General features: G+C 58.9%; 2 protein-coding genes across 2 annotated transcripts; one reads left to right on the forward strand and one right to left on the reverse strand.

Moving 5' to 3' along the window:
* Positions 1-7,797: 7,797 nt before the first annotated feature.
* Positions 7,798-11,824, reverse strand: ARF5 (ADP ribosylation factor 5). The gene is made up of 6 exons (XM_040596823.1): positions 11,648-11,824; positions 11,466-11,546; positions 9,916-10,025; positions 9,438-9,509; positions 8,500-8,625; positions 7,798-8,368 (listed from the first exon to the last, which is right to left on the reverse strand). The coding sequence occupies exons 1-6, from the start codon at positions 11,712-11,714 to the stop codon at positions 8,282-8,284; spliced, it is 543 nt and encodes a 180-aa protein (XP_040452757.1). The 5' UTR covers positions 11,715-11,824; the 3' UTR covers positions 7,798-8,281.
* A 132-nt stretch (positions 11,825-11,956) lies between these two features.
* GCC1 (GRIP and coiled-coil domain containing 1) lies at positions 11,957-16,846 on the forward strand. Its single transcript, XM_040596194.1, has 3 exons — positions 11,957-11,994; positions 13,043-14,101; positions 15,472-16,846. Exons 2-3 carry the CDS (start codon positions 13,055-13,057, stop codon positions 16,774-16,776), a joined length of 2,352 nt encoding a protein of 783 aa, XP_040452128.1. The 5' UTR covers positions 11,957-11,994; positions 13,043-13,054; the 3' UTR covers positions 16,777-16,846.
* Positions 16,847-17,287: the final 441 nt, after the last annotated feature.

The raw sequence follows: 17,287 nt of genomic DNA on the forward strand, positions 1-17,287 counted from the left end.
ACAGCAGAGCAGATGGGCATGGCCCCAGCGCAGAGAATCCCTGGCACGTGCTCAGGCGTGGCTGCAGGAGAGTACCTCGGAGATGAGCTCTGGGGCATCAGCCTTGATTCCTCCCCACATCAGTGCTGCCTGAACACATCTCCAGCTCCCACAGAGAGCAGAGGGATGCCCAGCACCCCTTGCTCCCACTCCTGGGGGGTCCTGAAACCCCTGCCTGTGGCACAGCCCCATCTCCCCCTGCCCAGGTCTCCTCCATCAACCGGGTGCTGAGGAAATTGCCCAGTGACCTGCGGCTGGCAGCTGAGCAGGGTTTTGTGAGGGACCCGCCACCACAGGGTGAGCCTTGCTGGGGGTGATGCCCTGGGGAGCAGGGGCTGGGGGCTGGGTGCATCCCACAGGAGAGACCTGCTCTGAGCAAGCAGAGAGCTCCTGCCACCACCCACCTCCCAGCTGCACATGCACGGACATGTGCATGCACGCACAAACATGCACACACAGGCATGCATGTGCACACACATGGCTGCCCCGCAGTCTTGCACTGACCTTGTACCCCCAAAACAAAGGGACTTGTCATCCCTCCCTGACCCCTCCCAGCCCCTCCCGGGGGTCCCCCCCACCTTCTGCCTTTCTGTCCCTGCAGTGTCTCCTCTTGCCGCCTCAGCGGCCCCGCAGCCCCTGGGCTGCCACTCACCCACCGAAGCTGGTGCTGCCATCTTCCCGGGGACCCAGCACCCTCCACGGGGCTCCGCGTCTGGCCAGCAGCTCCCACGGAGCACCCAGCACAGGAACAGGACAGTCTTCTCCAACCAGCAGTCAGAGACCCTGGAGAAAGGTGCGACTCTCGGTGGACACCAGCCGAGGCCGGGGTATTTGGCATGCCCGCCCCAAGCTGCTGCAGAGTGCCAGGATGGAGCAGGGCCATTCCCAGCGAAGGGAGGGCATTGCCACTTTCTGGACGGGCTCCTCCCGCTCTGAACGGCACAGCCATGGTTGTGGTGCCCCGAACCGCTCCGAGTTGCAGGCACCAGTGCCCGGCAATGGACAGGCTGTGGCTGCACATCCCAGCATTGCCTGCCGAGGCATTGGCGGGGTGGCTGTGTCGTACAGGCTGATAGCATCCCAATCCCTCTTGCAGAGTTTCAGAGGGGACAGTACCCAGACACCATCACCCGGGAGAGACTGGCCGTGGCCACCCAGCTCCCTGACACAACCATCAGGGTAAGAGGACACTGTGGGGACACTGCTGGAGCCCAGGATGGTGCCACAGGGCAGGGGAGGAGAGCACAGTGCTGCAGTGTGACATGCTCCATAGCACACTCCCTGGCACACACCCCTCACACACAGATACCAGGCACACTGTAGCTCCAGGCAGACATCCCTGCGCTGCTGGTGAACCTTCACCGGTTCATGGCAGCCCCTTCCCCTCCCAGTCACCAACTATTGTTGGTCATCTTGGTGCCCCGAGCAGCGACAGCAGTGAGTCCCCCCACTCTGCCAAGGCAGCGCTGCCCATCCACATGGTCACACCATGCTACGCGATGCGCACACACATGCACCCATGTGCCTCCCATGCCCTGTGCTGGAGAAGCACCCCAGAGCCTGGCACATGCTTGTAGACCGTCAGGATGCAGAAGACACAGGATCAAACCCCTTCCTCTGCTCATGCCATGGCCAGGGATGCAGGAAGAGGCCATGACCCAGGGCAAAGAGTTGTCCCAAGGAGCCTGAGCGCTGCCTGGGGCGCGGGTGCCACAGTGTGGGGGCTGGCATCCTCAGCTTCCTCCTTCCTCCCCAGGTTTGGTTCTCAAACAGACGAGCAAAATGGAGACGGGAGGCCAAGCAGAAGCTGGAGGCTGGCAGTGCAGGTGACAGTCCAGGGGTGAAGGGAATGGGATGTGGCACATGATGCCTGAGGAGAGGGCTGGGATCCAGGGCCCACTCTGAGAGAGAGCGTGGCTGAAATTTGGCACTGAGCACCGGGACACCTGGGTTTGCTTCCCAGCTCCAGAGCCCTGCTGGGAGTTGGGGAGAGGATACAGCCACTCTCTGTGCCTGCACTGGTAAAAGGCAGCCCTCCCCATCCCAAAGTCAGGGCCGGGACCCACACGGTCCCTGAGCCAGCACACTGCCCTCCCTACCTCTCCCCAGCAGGCTCCTGGTGCAACTGGATCCTGCCCCATGGGGCAGCCATGGCTGCTTTCTGCCCCCCCTCCACAACAGCCACCGGGTCCGCACAGGTAGGAGAAGGCCAGGGCTCCCTTCCCATGCTGCAGCCTCCAGCCGGGGTGATGGGGAGGCTTTGCCAGCTCCCCAACAGGCGCTGGGCACCCTCTGAAGCCCACGGTCCCATTGCCCAGCTGCTCTGAGCTCTCCAGGCACTGCCTTCCCTGGGGAGCCATTTCCGGAGCCATCCCAGAGGGTGACACTTTGCAAGTCCCCTCAGGGGTGGCCTGGTCCCAAAGCATCCCCATGGATGCCCTGTGACATCCCGCTCTCTGCTCCCCACGCAGCACCTCCCAGCCACCCCCGCTGGCTCGCCGCAGCCCCTCCATGGCCACAGCCATGGCCATGGTCACAGCCACGGCCTCACTGCCTACCCTGGCCCCCCGGCCCTGCTGCACCTCTGTGCCTCTGGCCCCTGTGCCTGGGACGACACTTGCTGTGGTAAAAGGGATGGGAGGGGGACTAAGGACCCCCAAGCACAGCCGGGGTGGGGGCCAGCAACAGGGTGCAGGACCCCATGGCGTGCTGGGGGGTGTGGGGAGCTGGTCCCCTTCCCCACCTGACCCTGGCCCTGCAGTGATGTGGGGTGGCTGCTGTGAGGTGGGTGTCCCCTGCCACATGGCAGAGCAGGGCTGGGGGCAAGGTGACACTCCCCAGCCCCATGCACTGCCTGAGCCCTGTTTCCATCCCGCAGGCCTGGCTCCCAGTGGCAGCCCCCCCTCCAGCTCCTTGGCAGCCCCTGGAGGGTCCCCCCTTCACCATGTTGCCACCCAGGGCTCACCTGCACCCCACTGCCAGCCTGCTGCCTGGAGTCTCACTGAGCACCCCAGTGCCACCTCTCCACGCCAGCTCACCGGAGCCCCTTGCCTGCCTCCATGCATTGGGGTGCCCCTGGCTCTGAGGGTCCCCAGCAAGATGGGGGGCTCCAAGACACCCTCCAATGCAGTGAGATGAGGATGTCCATGCATGGGTATGCATCGGTGACAGACGGGCCACCATCAGCTCACTGCCTGCCCCCTCCAAACCAGGACTCCCCATCTCCCTCCTGTGAGCTGAGGCCTCCTGGGTCCAGCGTGGCAGAGGGGAGGTGCTCAGGGGAATGCATCCTGCCATGCCACCCAGGCTCAGCTGTCAGGGCTCAAACCCTTGTGGGCACAGCCACGTCCCTGTGGCTGTGGTTGGGGTCAGGCAGTGGGAGCCAAGTGCCTTAGGGGCCCCCTCAACATGCTGGAGTGTTTGTCCCCAGGGATGTGTCATCCCCTGGGACACTGCAGAAGGTGGGCAGTGTCACTGCCCTGCTTTGCTACTGCATCCCCCAGTTAGCATCCCCCCATTTCAAGCTTTCCCCTCTCCTATATACAATACCGTTAAATTACCCTGAGAAGAATTAATTAATTCAAATGGGGGGCACCCTGCTCTTCAGCAGGGGCTTTTCCTGGTGCTTCTGCAGAAACCTTTAGCCTGGTCAGAGCTCTCCTAGCCAGAATGCTGGGGAGTCTCTGGAACTGGGGAACAAAGGGCTGTGCGGGATAGGCAAGAAGGGAAAAACTTGCTGTGGCTGTTGTGAGCCCCCTGGCATAGTGGCTGGCGAGCCCCCGAGCTGCGGTATTGCTTGAGCTTGTCTCAGGCCGTTGTCAGGCAGGACTGCCAGCACAGTCAGGACCAGCTCCAGCCATCCCAGATCCCACAATGGGCCTGCCACCCTGACTCAAGACTTTGCAGAACCGATGGGTCCCAGCTGCATGGCAGATCCATGATCTAAATAAAAAGTTTTGGGCTTCTGTTTGTTAGGAAGTTGAATTTAATGGTGCGGCCAGCATAAAGGCATCCATCACTGGCATGGAACATGGCTGCAGGCTGAAGAAATGGTTTTATTTGAAGGATAACAGTTGTTTCCTTCAGCCAAAGGAAAACAGTTTGGGGGGCTGAGCCCGAGGCAAGGGTCCTCCCTGTTCGCAACCTCGGTGGGACACTGCCCGGCTGTCGCTGTCCCCCCATGCCCACGGCCCCTGGCTAGGAGCCCAGCCTCAGCAGACCACTCTGACTGCAGGCTGCAGTGTGCCAGCTGGGCAGCCCAGGGGTCCTCTCTCTCCCCCAGGACAACGTTGGGCTCTAGCATAGTTTGTGTCTATAAGCAAGAAAAAATAATTTCTAGAAGAGAAAAATCTTCTATGGACTTCTCTAAAGTGAAAAACCATCCCAGGAGTATACAGCCATGTTATGGGAATCGTTCAGACTTGCAAAAATCTCAGGCCTGAGGATGTTAGTGAAGGCTTTTGCTTGCCTGCACAAACGGCACACCAGGTGCACCAGCCGGAGCCCAGTCTTGGCTGGCTGGCTGTCCCAGCTGAGCTGTGGCAGCATCCCAGCACCACGTCAGCACGCTGCTGCCTGCAGAGAGGTGGCTGAGACCTGCCAAACTCATGGCAAGTATTACTGACCAGCTACCTTGCGGAGAAATTCTTACTGTCCCCATTCCCACTTCTCCAACACCTGAGCAGACTTGTAAGACAGAGGTGAGCAAGGATGGCCTGGGCATCCCTGGGCCTCTGGCACCCTCAGGCCACAGCTCTGCCCAGCAGCTCCTTCCCCCCATGCACTGCAGCCTGTGCGATGCCGATGCCAGTGGGCTACCCAGCACAGCTGGGGCTGCAAACAGCTGGCACAGCCCCAGGCAGCTCCACAACACACACGGAGCCCATGGGAGTGGGATTTCAACCATGTCCAGCCCAAGGATAAGGATGGGGACAGGATGGGTGGCATTGCCATGATGGCAGCAGACCAGAACTGTGCACAATTCTGTGCACTGCCATGCCCTGGCAATACCCGAAGCTGTGGCCAGGTGATGTGAGGCTGCAAAACACCCGCTCAAGTCTGGGACTTCCAAGCACTTGTGGCAGCTCCAAAGGAGCCTTTCCTCCCAGAAACATGGAGCGACTCGGCTGGGTTTGGGTGCATTTTTTCAGGGGTTGCAGGAGGCTGGCGGCTGCAAGCACCAGCACTCAGGCTCTGGAACTCCGCTTAGCAGTGGAGCCACGATTTCATACCCAGCCCTTCAAAAATATTTAAAAATGATGCTGCTGGACCCAGCAGGAGAGACCTCGGCAGACCAGTGCAGGATGCTGTCACTGATGTGCCTGTTCACATGGTGTTTGCAGGGGCCAGGCGGGCAGGTGGGTCTGCAGGTGCCCTCCTGGGGCACCAGAAATGCTGCAGGGTGCTGGGAGCCTGCGGGGAGCCAGCCCTCGGGGTGCGTGGCCATAGAGGTGGGGTGGTGCAGAGCTGACCCCCCCCCCCAGCCCTTTGGCATCTCATGCAAAGGTGCCACCCCATAGAGATCCCTTGCTGGCAGCTGCAGCGTGGTAGGGGGCTCCTTCCCCAGCTTGGGGTGCAGCCCCTGCCCTTTGCTGTGACTGTGCAATGCCCTGGGCACAGGCAGGTTTTGCAGCCCTGGAGAAGCAAGCAGGCAGCAAGCTCTCCTACCTGCTCTTCTGCCTCCGGGCTCCTGCAGCTGCCAACAGTGTTGAGCAAACCAGGGATCTCGGCATGGCCAAGGGGACATGTCCTGGCCACACTGCTGGAGGACAGGGGACTGGGGCACAGCCGGGCATTTGCCGCAGCGAGGGCTGTGAGGAACGGGCAGGGCTGGAGGCAGCCAGGCACAGAGCAGGCAGCAAACTGGCAGAGCTGCAAAGGGCATAGCAGCAGCACGTGCACTGCTGTGCTGCTGGCTTGGAGGTGGCAGTGGTCAGTGACAAAGGGACATCCCCCAGCCTTACAGCCGGCATTTCCAGGGCACTTCGTCTCAGCCTGAGGGTGACGTCCAGGGCAAGATGGAGGAACTAGTGCTAAATGGAGCATTAAATCATTTGCAGTGTGGCTGTTCTCTTGTTCCCTGGCACTCTGAGAGCAGGGTGAGTGGGGCTCCAGCCCTGCAGTGCACCACGCTGTTGGGTGCAGAGGGGTTGTGCATGTTGGACATAGAGCTGAGTCCCCGCCAGACTACTGCTCTAGGCTGTCTCCAGGGAGATGGAGACACGTAGCCTTCTCCAGTGCCAGCACAACCATGCATGACCCAGGGGAGGGAGCCTGGTGGTGGGAACCATATGGGATAGGTCATCCAATATCACCCACCTTGCAGGGATTAACCATCCTCCAGGATCGTGGCAGTGAGCCAAGGCACTGGCATCATCTTGTCCTCTGCTACAAAGCAGCTTTTGAGGCTCGAGGCTGCTGCGATCATGGGGAGGCTGTTTCACAGCTGAGCAGCCCAGTGGCTGATGCACCACTGGCTGGGATATGGCTTCTTCTGGTCCCTTCTCAGTCCCCAAGGGCTCCCTAGCTATGCTGGAAATGAAGCCTGGTGCCCTTTCATCACGGGGTCACCTCAGGTGCATCTACTGCTTGTCCAGCCTGATGTCTCCATCTCCGCCTGTGGCCCCACTCTCAGGGTCTTTGCACCATGAGCGATGCCAGCTCCAAGCCAGCACCAGTCCAGACCGTTGGTGCTGCACCCCAGAGCCACATGCTCTGGGGAAACCTTGCACCAAAGCACAGGAGATCCCCAAATCCCATCCTGTCCCCCTACTTTTCACTACCAAAGGCAACAACCTGCAGCAGCTCCGGTGGCATTCAGGGCTCTGGGGCAGCAGCGTCGAGCCCTGAGAACCTCAGCTTCCCTCAGCTCCCAAGGCTGTGAAAGGACCCGGGTCCCGTCTTCCTGACCCAGCTCCTGCTGATCACTCACTCCCTGGCCAGGCACCCCTGGGCTGGGTGGAAGCCCCCAGGAGGATGGGTGCTGGTGCACTGAGCACTTGCCTGAGCCATTACAATGGGACAGCCAGGGCATCCCCACTGGGACACCCTGGGGTGGGCAGCCAGCGCATCCCTGCAGGGCCAGCCCTGGGGGGCAGCCAGCACACAGCTTTGTGCAGAGAGTGTGTTTTTGCAGGGCACAGTTTGCCAGCATGCCTTATAGGGATGCATCCTCTCACTACCCCAGCCACACATGGCACTGCTGCTGCCATTTCCCACGGGATGCTCCGTGCTGGCTGCCTCCTGCCAGCCAGCCTTGGGCATTCCAGAGGCAGCACCTAGAACCAGGCTGTTCTCACTTCCTCCAGTGCCCACAGCTCGGCCCCTCACTACCAGATCACAGCTGTCATTGCGCTGCCAAAGGCTTGGCTTTGCCCAGTCCCACTAATTACAACCCCATTAGCACTCCCACAGCATGCAGCCTGAGCCGACCCCGCAGGGCTTTCCCCCAGCATGGCCCCAGTCCCTGGGGCTGGCAGCCAGCATCACAGAATCCTGTGGAGGCACCACTGACCCCAAGAGCACACCAGCACAGCTATAAAAGAGGTCAGATCCCCTCCTGTCACCAGGGGACAAGGAAATGAGCTTGCAAACACATCTCAGAGCCTCTGCCCACCTCCTCTGCATCCTAACATAGCGCACACAGGGTTTTATTAAGGCCCAAATCCCCACACCCTGAGGTGCTTCTGGAAGATGCATGTTGGGGAGTGAGTTCTCAGGTGGCAGCCAGAGCCAGCCAGAAACGTGCCGGGCGCAGGGTACAAAGTGGTGGTGTTTAATTACTTGATATACAACAGCACATTATGCAGCCATATGCCCCCTCCCCAAGAGAAAGAGAACTATAAAGTTTATCGAAGGATAAAAAGGAGAATCCTTCCTGTCCTGCAGCAGTGGGGCTGCCTCCCAGGCTCAGCCCCCACTGCTGGCTCCAGGCGAGGAGTGGGGACACTTGGGGACATGCCACCCCAGCAGGTCTGGGCAAGCTCTCGCAGATGGCACATGCAGGTGGGGAGGGCAGCCAGCACGCAGTGCTGCTGGCGTGAAGGCAGGACACCACAAAGTGGAGCTGCCCGAAGAGTCCTTGAGATTCAAGTCCTACCAGATAAACACAGAGACGAGGCCACTCTGGGGAGAAAGGAAAAACACCCCTCCCCACCCCCCCAAATAAAACAAAGAAAACCAAACAAAACAGCAGTTGTAAGAGATGTCTCCAGCTCATCTGGTTCCTGTGCCACCGGCCCAGCTAGCGCTTGGAGAGCTCATGCGATAGCCAGTCCAGCCCGTCGTAGAGCCCCGTGCCCTGGGTCGCACACGTTGCCTGCACATACCACTGCAGAACAGAGGGAAACAGAAAAAAGGGCTTTGGGCTGTGCAAACTGTCAGCCCGCTGCACCCCGGGAGCAGCCCCGTGGGCCCAGGGGTCCCTCCCACAGGGACAGGGATGCCATCCCAGCCACTCACGGTCCTGCTGCGCAGCGTCTGCAGCCCCAGCTTGTCAGTCAGCTCGCTCACTGCCATGGCGTTGGGCATATCCTGCTTGTTGGCAAACACCAGCAAGACGGCATCCCGCAGCTCATCCTCCTGCAGCTGCGGAGAGAGCGGGAATGGCTGAGCTCGGTGAGCCCTCGGTGAGCCCTCGGTGAGCCTCTGCAGCGCCAGCACCCCGGCAAGTGAGATCCAGCTTGGATAGACCCAAAGAGCTGGGAGGGCTCTCCAGCTCCTCAGTTCACCTCCGGTATCTTGGCCACCCTCCTGCCTGCATCGTTGTCTGGAGGCCTCAGTGGCACTGGGATGCTCTTTCAGGAGCACCCATGCCATTCACAGAGGGGATGCCCATGTTGGAGCGTGGGGCTGCAGGGGACGAGGGGCAGAACGAGAGAGGAACCGCTCTCCAAACAATGGCAAGCAGGCAGTGGGCATCTGCCTGTGTCTTTTCCCTGCTCTCAGGCTGTGACACGCTTCGCTCTGAGCCAACTTCCCTCCCCAAGGAAGCTCTGCCCCCTCCAGCAGCCGCACTGATGAGTAAATGACCCCCACCTCACAAGTTGGCTTTCAGACGTCGTTTCTGGATGCTGCCCCCCCTCCCCATGTGCCCTGGGCACTTGGCTAGCAAAGCCCTGACTAAGTAAAACGTAGAACCGTGTTTTCTTGGCCATTTCCCACCACCCCCCCCTTGCAATTGCTCCTGATTGCTGCAGATCCAGCCTCTGCCTGGCAGACGAGTCACTGTCAAGTCCCCAAGCCCACCTCTGGATAGATGGCCCTAGCTCTGCGTCGCAGGCAGAGCAGAGCCAGGTCTCATCTTGCACCCACCCAGGCGCTGGTGCAGAACTGGGTCAGTGGGGGAGGGCTGGGGGATGCCCACCTCCCTGCCAGACTCAGTCCCTGCCAGCACTCACCATCTTCTGCAACTCATCGGCAGACTCCTGCACTCGCTCTCGGTCATTGCTGTCCACCACGAAGATGAGACCCTGTGGGAGAAGCCAGGCTGGAGTGGACAGCTTGCACAGAGGGGGACAACCCAAGCAGGCTGCAGGCACTCCTGGAGGGAGAATGGACCTGCTGCTCACCTGCTGCCCCCCATGCACCCCCCCTGCAGAGCCAGAGCACCCCAGGGACAGTGCTGCCCCCTTGCCTGCTCCTCTGCCGGACCCCTCTGCCATGCCCCACTCCAACAGGGTGATGGGGCAAACACCCATGTGCCACCGCAGCAGGGCCACTACACTGGGGACCGGGATGCATTCCCTGCTGCCACTCTCACACCCCATTTGGGCAGGATCAGGCCACAAGCCCTGGGGACCCTGGGCCAGCCCCGCTGCAGGGGGAATAAATTACCCCCGCCCTACCCATGTCCACCCTGGCCCGTGCTCCACATACCTGCGTGTTTTGGAAGTAGTGCCTCCAGAGGGGTCGGATTTTGTCTTGGCCACCCACATCCCAGACAGTGAAACAAATGTTCTTGTACTCCACTGTCTCCACGTTGAACCCTGCGGGGGGAGAAGGGGGGGCGGGGGGGCAGGCAGAAGGGGCAAGGGAAGAGCGTGCCCACTGCCTCTGGTACAGGGCTCCTCCTTCTTTATCCCTCCTCCCCCCGTGAGGGATTTACACACATAGATGAGATCCCCCCAGAGCTGTCTCCTTTCCAGGCTGAGCAACCCCAGCTCTCCCAGCCTGTCCTCGTACAAGAGATGCTCCAGCCCCTTCACCACCACCATGGCCCTGCACTGGACTTACTCCAGCCTGTCCCCATTCCCCAGCACCAGACCCAGCATCCCAAGGTGTCTCAGCAGAGCTGAGTGGAGCGGCAGGAGTTCCTGACCCACCCTCAGCACTCTGCCCAGTGCAACCCAGAGTCTGGTGGCCCCAAGCCACAAGGGCACGTGCCTGGTGCTTGCTCAGGGTCCATCCCATCAGGATCTTCCCACCAGGGCCTTCTCCCCAGAGCTGCTCTCCAGGGCCCGGGGTTGTTCCTCTCCGAGGGCAGGACTTAGCATTCCCCTGGTTGAACTCCAAGCAGTTCCTCTGCTCGTTTCTCCAGCCTGCCCCAGATCTCCCCAGATGGCAGCATGACCACTCCTCCTAGCTCAGGACCATCCACAAGCTTGCTTGAGGGTGCTCTGTCCCTGTCACCCAGGTCACTAACAAAGATGTTCGGCAGCGCTGGCCAGCATGGCACACCAAAGATGACCAGCTTCCCTGTCTTGGCAGCTCGGCCAGTTCCCTATCCGCCTCCATCAGCTTGTGGAAGACACTACGGTAGAAGGTGCTGAGCACCCCGCTGAAGCCTTCGCACCCAGGATCTGGCAAGACACCATCCTGCCCTGCTCTGCCTGCCCAGCTTGGGCAGACGGGACCTGCATGGGCTGAGCAACCTCCTGCCCATGAAAATGCCCCTGTACCCCACGGGCCAGGGCCACCCCATGGGTAACAGCTCAGGCTCCATCGCCGTGGAGTAGCAAAGCGGGGTGGCAGATTGGGGCTCACACCCGCTGCACGGCGGGTCAGGGCAGCTGCCTTGTGCCCATACCCACGCTGGGGACTGCAAGGGACATCTTGGGGTGCAAGCCAGGCTCCTCAGCAGGCACCGCTGGTGGCCGTGCCCCAGCCAAGCAATCGGTAACTGGGGTAAGGGCTGGGCTGACGCCCAAGCAGCCCCCAGTGGGCCGGGGTCGGCCAGGGGGACCCACAGGAAAGCGGGGTACCCGCGTGGGCACGGCCTGGGGGATGGGGGGGGCAGGCCCTGCCCGGTAGCTGGTGCCCGGCGGGGGCCTGGCCGGGTGCTGGCTGTCAGAGACAGGCAGGGTGGGGGGCCCTGCCCGGTACCCAATGGGGACCTGGCCCGGTGCTGGCTGTCAAGAGGCAGGGTGGGGGGCCATGCCCGGTACCCGGTGCTCGGTGGGGGCCCTGCCCGGTGCCAGGGCACTCACCGATGGTGGGGATGGTGGTGACGATCTCACCCAGCTTCAGCTTGTAGAGGATGGTGGTCTTGCCGGCGGCATCTAGGCCCACTGCAACGAAGAGGTGGCGTCAGCGGCGCCGGTACCGGTACGTGCCCCATCCCCATCCCCATCCCCCCGCCCGGCCCTGCTTCACCGCCCCCCACGCGCACCCATCAGGATCCGCATCTGCTTCTTGCCGAAGATGCGGGAAAAGATGGCGGAGACCGTGAGGCCCATGGCGGCGGCGGCGCCGGCGGCGGCGGCGGGAGGGACGGGACGGGACGGGACGGGACGGCGGCGCTGCCACCCCGTTGCCTCCGCGCTCCGCCGCGCCGCAGGCCCCGCCCCCCGCGCACCGGGCCCGCCCCCGGCCCGGCTCTCTGCACCGGAGCCCCGCCCCGCCCCCGTCCCCGCCCCGTCCCACCCCCCTTAGCCCCGCCCCCTCGCGCGCTGTTGCCCCGTCCGGCGGAAGTGGCGTGCGGCGCTGTGCGCGTGCGCAGCCGGTACCGACCCGGAGGTAAGGCTGGCGGCGGCGTGCGGGTTGCCCTGGAAACGCCGCGGGGCCGCGGGACCCCCACGGCCACCCGTGACCCACGGGACCCCCACGATCACCCGTGACCCGCGGGCTCTCTGTCCCACGGGCGCCCGTGACCCACGGGACCCCCACGGCCACCTGTGATGCACAGGGCCTCTGTCCCCGCGACCACCCGTGACCCTCAGGCCCTCTGCCCTCGCGGCCACCCATGATGCACAGGACCCCCACGGCCACTTGTGACCCGCGGGGCCTCTGCCCCCACGGCCTCTGCTGTACCACGGCTGCGCTGCCTCCAGCCCCGCTGCCCCTGCCCCACGGGCCCCCCGCCCCATAGGCTCCCCCTGCCCCACGGGTGTCGGCCCCTCCTGCCCCACAGGCCCTCTGCCATGGCGCTACAGCCTCTCCTGAGTCCCCCTGCACCGGCCCTGCCGCCCCCTGCCACTGCACCGCAGCCCCTTCACCTCAGCGGCTGCCCCCAATCCCTGCCCCGTGCCTTGCTCACCCCCCACCCCAAGCCCCACCACATCCCTGTCCCACCCACCTGTACTCCCCTCCCCTCTTCCCCTGGCCCTCTGCCACAGGGACCCCAGGAGCTGCCCCTGCCTCATTCCCAGAGCTGGCAGAGGCTGGGTTACCGTCACAGTGGGCGCTTGTGCAGCCCAGGGACAGGCCGGGGAGTGTTTCTCTTGGAAAGTGAAAATCGACCTATTTATTACATATATTAAGAAGTCCTGAGGGAGAGCAGCTGCAGCCGTGCTGCTGTACGAGGCGTTAAAGCATTTTCTCTGGCTCTGGTTGAGAAGTTTGAGGCATCAGAGTAGCACAAACGCGTTTCCCCCCAGAGCAGGACCCCTGGGGCAGTGGGTACTTGGCAGGGCTGGGTGCAGGGTAGCAGCTGCATTGCAGAGTTATTAACCACGTGGTGTCCTGGCGGGGGTCAGGATGTGGTCCTGCTTAGCTACGTGCTCCTGTCGACTGCCAGTGTGTCTTTGCTGCTCATTTACCTTTTGTGCTGTTTTTCTCCTTTCAGATTGCATGAATCATGGAGAAGTTTGGCATGAACTTTGGAGGTGGCCCGAGTAAAAAAGACCTTCTAGAGACTATTGAATCACAAAAGAAGCAGCTTCTTCAGTACCAGGTTCGGCTGAAGGATGTCGTTAGAGCCTACAAGAGCCTACTCAAAGAGAAAGAAGCCTTGGAAGCCAGCTTGAAAGTATTGTCCGTGTCTCATGAGGCAGATATTGGCTTGAGCAGTGCTCAGCTTGCGTCCATGGCTAGCTCCAGCCTGCCCTTTGCCGATTCTGCTGATGACAGGAGCTCGGTTCACAGTGAGGATAGCGTAGGGACAGCTACCAGCGCAGACACTGCTGCCAGTCTGGCCAGTACCAAGGGCGAACCGGGGCCTGAGGATGATAAGCTCGCAGCTGCCACTTCCTCTTTTAAATCAGAAGAGACAAGTGGTTCAGAGAGTGGCATCAGCACAAGCAGTGGGGATGTATCATCTGCTGCTAGTGAGGCTGATAAAAGAGTGCTCCAGCTGAAGACGCAGCTGGCCACCTTGACCAGTGCTCTGTCAACAGTCACGCAGGAGAAGTCCCGCATGGAAGCCTCGTACCAAGCAGACAAGAAGAAGATGAAGCAGGACCTGGATGATGCCATTAAGAAAGCAGAGGATGAGACCGAGAAGTTGGAGACAGAGCTGAAGTCTGTCCAGGACCAGCTAGCTGAGACAAAAGCCCGTCTGATCACCCAGCAGCACGACCGAGCCCAGGAACAGGGTGACCACGCTGTTATGCTGCGAGAGCTGCAGAAGCTGCTGCAGAACGAGAGGACCTTGCGCCAGGATACAGAGCTGAAGCTGGAGGAGACCAGGGAGGCGCTGGCCGGCAGGACGTGCATGGCTGACCGCGCGGAGGGGTATGAGCTGCAGATCAAGCAGCTGAGCCAGGAGGTGGAAGACCTGAGGAGAGAGCTGCAAGCTGTTCAGGAGGACAACAAGAAGCCAGATCCCCGGATACAGGATCTGCAGGAGGAGATGGCCAGCCTTAAGAACCACTTTCAAGTGCAGCTGTTGCAGGAGATGAAGAAGGTAATTCCTTGTCTGGGCCCTGGAGCAGCTCACTGGGTGGGATGTATCAGCAGTGACTGGGGTGGGGTATGAGGCTGGAGGAGCACAAATTCCCTTTCCTGGTCCCTCAGAGTCCGAGAATTTTGAAATAAATGAGAGCATCACAGCTTTGATTGATGGGATGATAGTCCCAGAGGAAAATAAAAGCTGTTTGTGATGCAATGTATAAGTCATTAGTCAGGGGGTGGTCACCATTGGATCTGGGAGCAACCTTTGAGGTGATTATGTGGTGACTGTCCTCCACAGTGTCATTTGGTTCTGAATATGTTACCGTCAGGTGTGGCGGTGGCTGAGCTTGGGAGGAGGGATCTTTCCTCTGCCCCTGTGGCAGTGAGTGTGGTCTTGTCTCTGTAGAGTATCTAAGTGCAATGCAAGGTACAATTACAGGAGCTCATGAAAACTAACCTTCTTCAGTGAAACTCTGAGTGCTCTGGGGAAAGAAGAAGGATAAATACAGGAGAAAGGCTCTAGTGTGTGCATGCAGGGCAAGAGCGAAGAGCTGAGAAGAGGGATATATGGTGGAAAAGAGGAACTTGTGTAACTGCGGGTTTTGGGGCAAGGTGCTCAGGGGTTGGCATCAGGGGTTGGGGCAAGGTGCTCAGGGGTTGGCATCAGGGGTTTGGCACCAGTAACCAGATTTGCATCTGGAAACACTGAAATGAGATCTTCCTTGTCTCCTTGCACTCTGGAACATGTTTTCTTCTTTCTAATCTGAAGCATCAGGCTGGTTTAATGCAATTTGCTGCTTTTTTTTTTTTTTTTGGAAGTGGTCTCTAACAGCTTCCCTCTGGCAGAGGTGAAGGTGATCTGACTCTGGCTGTGTTTTAGTTCACGATGGTGATTGTCAAGTGCTGCCATTCTCCAGAACACTTAACAGTCAGATCTCAATGCTGTAAAAACCATGAAACACCAGGTGTTTGCTGTAGTTACTCATAAACCACTGAATTATATTATTATCAGTGCAACAAAGCATAGGATTTAAGTAAATTGCAGTAAGATGCATGAAAGCTTTAGAGCATGCACACGTTTTTAAAAAATCCTGTAGCAGACTGTGGCAAGAGTTTGCTGCTTCCCTCCCTGCCACACACCTACAGCAACGCAGATAATGCTGGTAACAGGAACTCTGCAGAGCCGGGAGCAAAACCAAAAATGCTTTTAGTTTAGTTTATCCCAAAATAAATATCCAAAAAGGCAAGTCAGGGTTCTAGGGAAAAGGATGGCCCGCACTTGTTTGGAGTTCAGCAGAGCAGAATTAAGCCTCTGTGTAAACTGGAGACCTCCTGTCCAGAGCATTGAACTAATCTAACCCTGCCATGTCTCTTTGCTCCCAGACTGCACAGGCAGAGGAGCAGCTCCGCCAGCATGCCCAGATGGAGGAGCGGCGAGTGGCTGACTTGGAGGCCCAAGTCTCTGAAGTGTCGGAGCTACTTGGCACTTACGAAAAAGCCAAGCAGAAAGACCAGGCGATCATTCAGAAGTTAAAGGACCGCATTGTGCAGTTGGATGTGGAGAACAAAACCCTGGCCATTGCTGCCTCCAGCCGATCCCCTGTTGATATTCATGTAGAAGAAGCCAATCTTGATGTTAATGTTCTAAAGGATAAAATGGAGAAGCTGAAAAAGCTCTTGCAGGCAGCAGCTAAGAAGAGTCAACCCACCCTGGACATCGAGAAGCTGTGTGAGCTGGAGCTGCCAAAGGGCACTGAGGCTGGGGATGGCGAGAAGGCCACTGCTTTGTACTATCAGCAGGAGCTGAAGCAGCTGAAGGAAGAGTTTGAAAGGTACAAGATGAGGGCACAGGTGGTTCTCAAGAACAAGTCAGCCAAAGATGGCAATCTGGCTAAAGAACTGGAGGAAGCTCAAGAGCAGCTGGCTGACCTGAAAGAGAAATACATTGCCCTTCAGCTGTCTTCTGATGAAATAGAGAAGCAGCACCAGCAAGACATGGAAGCCAAGAAGCAAGAGTTGTCCCAGCTGCAGCAAATTCATAAGCAGGAATTAGAGCGATGTCAGCTGGACTACAGGGAACGGGCACTGAAGCTGGAGGAGGAGATGCACAAACAGCGGGATCGAGCACTGGCAGTGCTGGCAGAAAAGGACCAAGAGCTGGAACAGCTGAGATCTGTCGTGTTGCCTTATGGGCTTCAAGGATCCAAAACCTACCTGGCATCAGGGACTGACGTTACCAGCGATGACTCACCAGGTAATGATTCCTCCGACTTTCTTCCCCAGGCTTTTCATCTCTCCACCACCAGCGAGCCCACCTTCTTCTTGTATGCAGAGCAGCTGGCTCGAAAAGAAGTGGAAATTGTAGCACTGAGGAAGCAGAAGCACAAGCTGGAAATGCAAGTTCACCAGCTCCAGGAGAAAATCTTAGTTGAGGAGGAGAAGCACCAGGACCAGGTATCCGCACTTCAGAGCGAAATCGAGAAGAATTTCAGAGATAAGAGCAGAGAGGGAGCCAACCTGGAATACCTCAAAAACATTGTTTATAGATTTTTGACACTGCCAGATTCTCTTGGTCGCCAGCAGACTCTAACGGCCATATTGACTATTCTGCATTTCAGCCCAGAGGAAAAGCAAACTATTACCAAGCAGTCAGCTTACAGCAGCTGGTGGCTTTCTGGGAAGAGATGAGATGGTGTCTTTTATTCCTAATTGCTTTTGCATAGTAACATGTTTCTGATTATTAACTAAGACCACTTCACTCGTGGTGTAACGTCTTTCCAACCATGCGAGGGAATGGGGAGCTTTCAGCAAAGAATTTGGTTTAACTAGTGCTCTTAGCACTAATTTGAAGTAGAATTGTGCCAACTATTCCAATAGGATCACAGCGCTCTTGCTGTCTGGTGTGAGAATTTGCTCTGAGTTGGAACTTGATTTTTAAAAAAAGAAAGTAATTGAAGATACTGATGCTTTTTTAAACACAATTTTATAGTATCGCTACCTGTCAGGCATGGGGTGAGGAGCTCTGTTAGAGTGGAACTTGCTTGTGTCTTCAAACACCAGGCAGGCTTGTGACTCAAAAGATTCAAAGGTGGTGGGGAAGGGGGTGGGGAAGCACTTAACACGGTGCTAAAATAACATAAGACAAAGAGGTGAAAGCCTGCAAGAAGGATGAGTCTTTACCTACCAGCATCATCCAAAT

This window comes from Falco naumanni, chromosome 5 (assembly GCF_017639655.2).
Source record: "Falco naumanni isolate bFalNau1 chromosome 5, bFalNau1.pat, whole genome shotgun sequence".
Lineage (NCBI taxonomy): Eukaryota > Metazoa > Chordata > Aves > Falconiformes > Falconidae > Falco > Falco naumanni.

Bases quoted from the DNA above. Each gene is read 5' to 3' on its own strand.
- ARF5 (XM_040596823.1), bottom strand. From the start codon at position 11,714: ATGGGCCTCACGGTCTCCGCCATCTTTTCCCGCATCTTCGGCAAGAAG. The intron at 11,547-11,647 runs GTGCGCGTGGGG...TCTTCGTTGCAG, and splicing joins GCAGATGCGGATCCTGATGG to TGGGCCTAGATGCCGCCGGC. The intron at 9,510-9,915 runs GTATGTGGAGCA...CTTCTCCCACAG, and splicing joins ACTACTTCCAAAACACGCAG to GGTCTCATCTTCGTGGTGGA.
- GCC1 (XM_040596194.1), top strand. From the start codon at position 13,055: ATGGAGAAGTTTGGCATGAACTTTGGAGGTGGCCCGAGTAAAAAAGAC. The intron at 14,102-15,471 runs GTAATTCCTTGT...CTTTGCTCCCAG, and splicing joins TGTTGCAGGAGATGAAGAAG to ACTGCACAGGCAGAGGAGCA.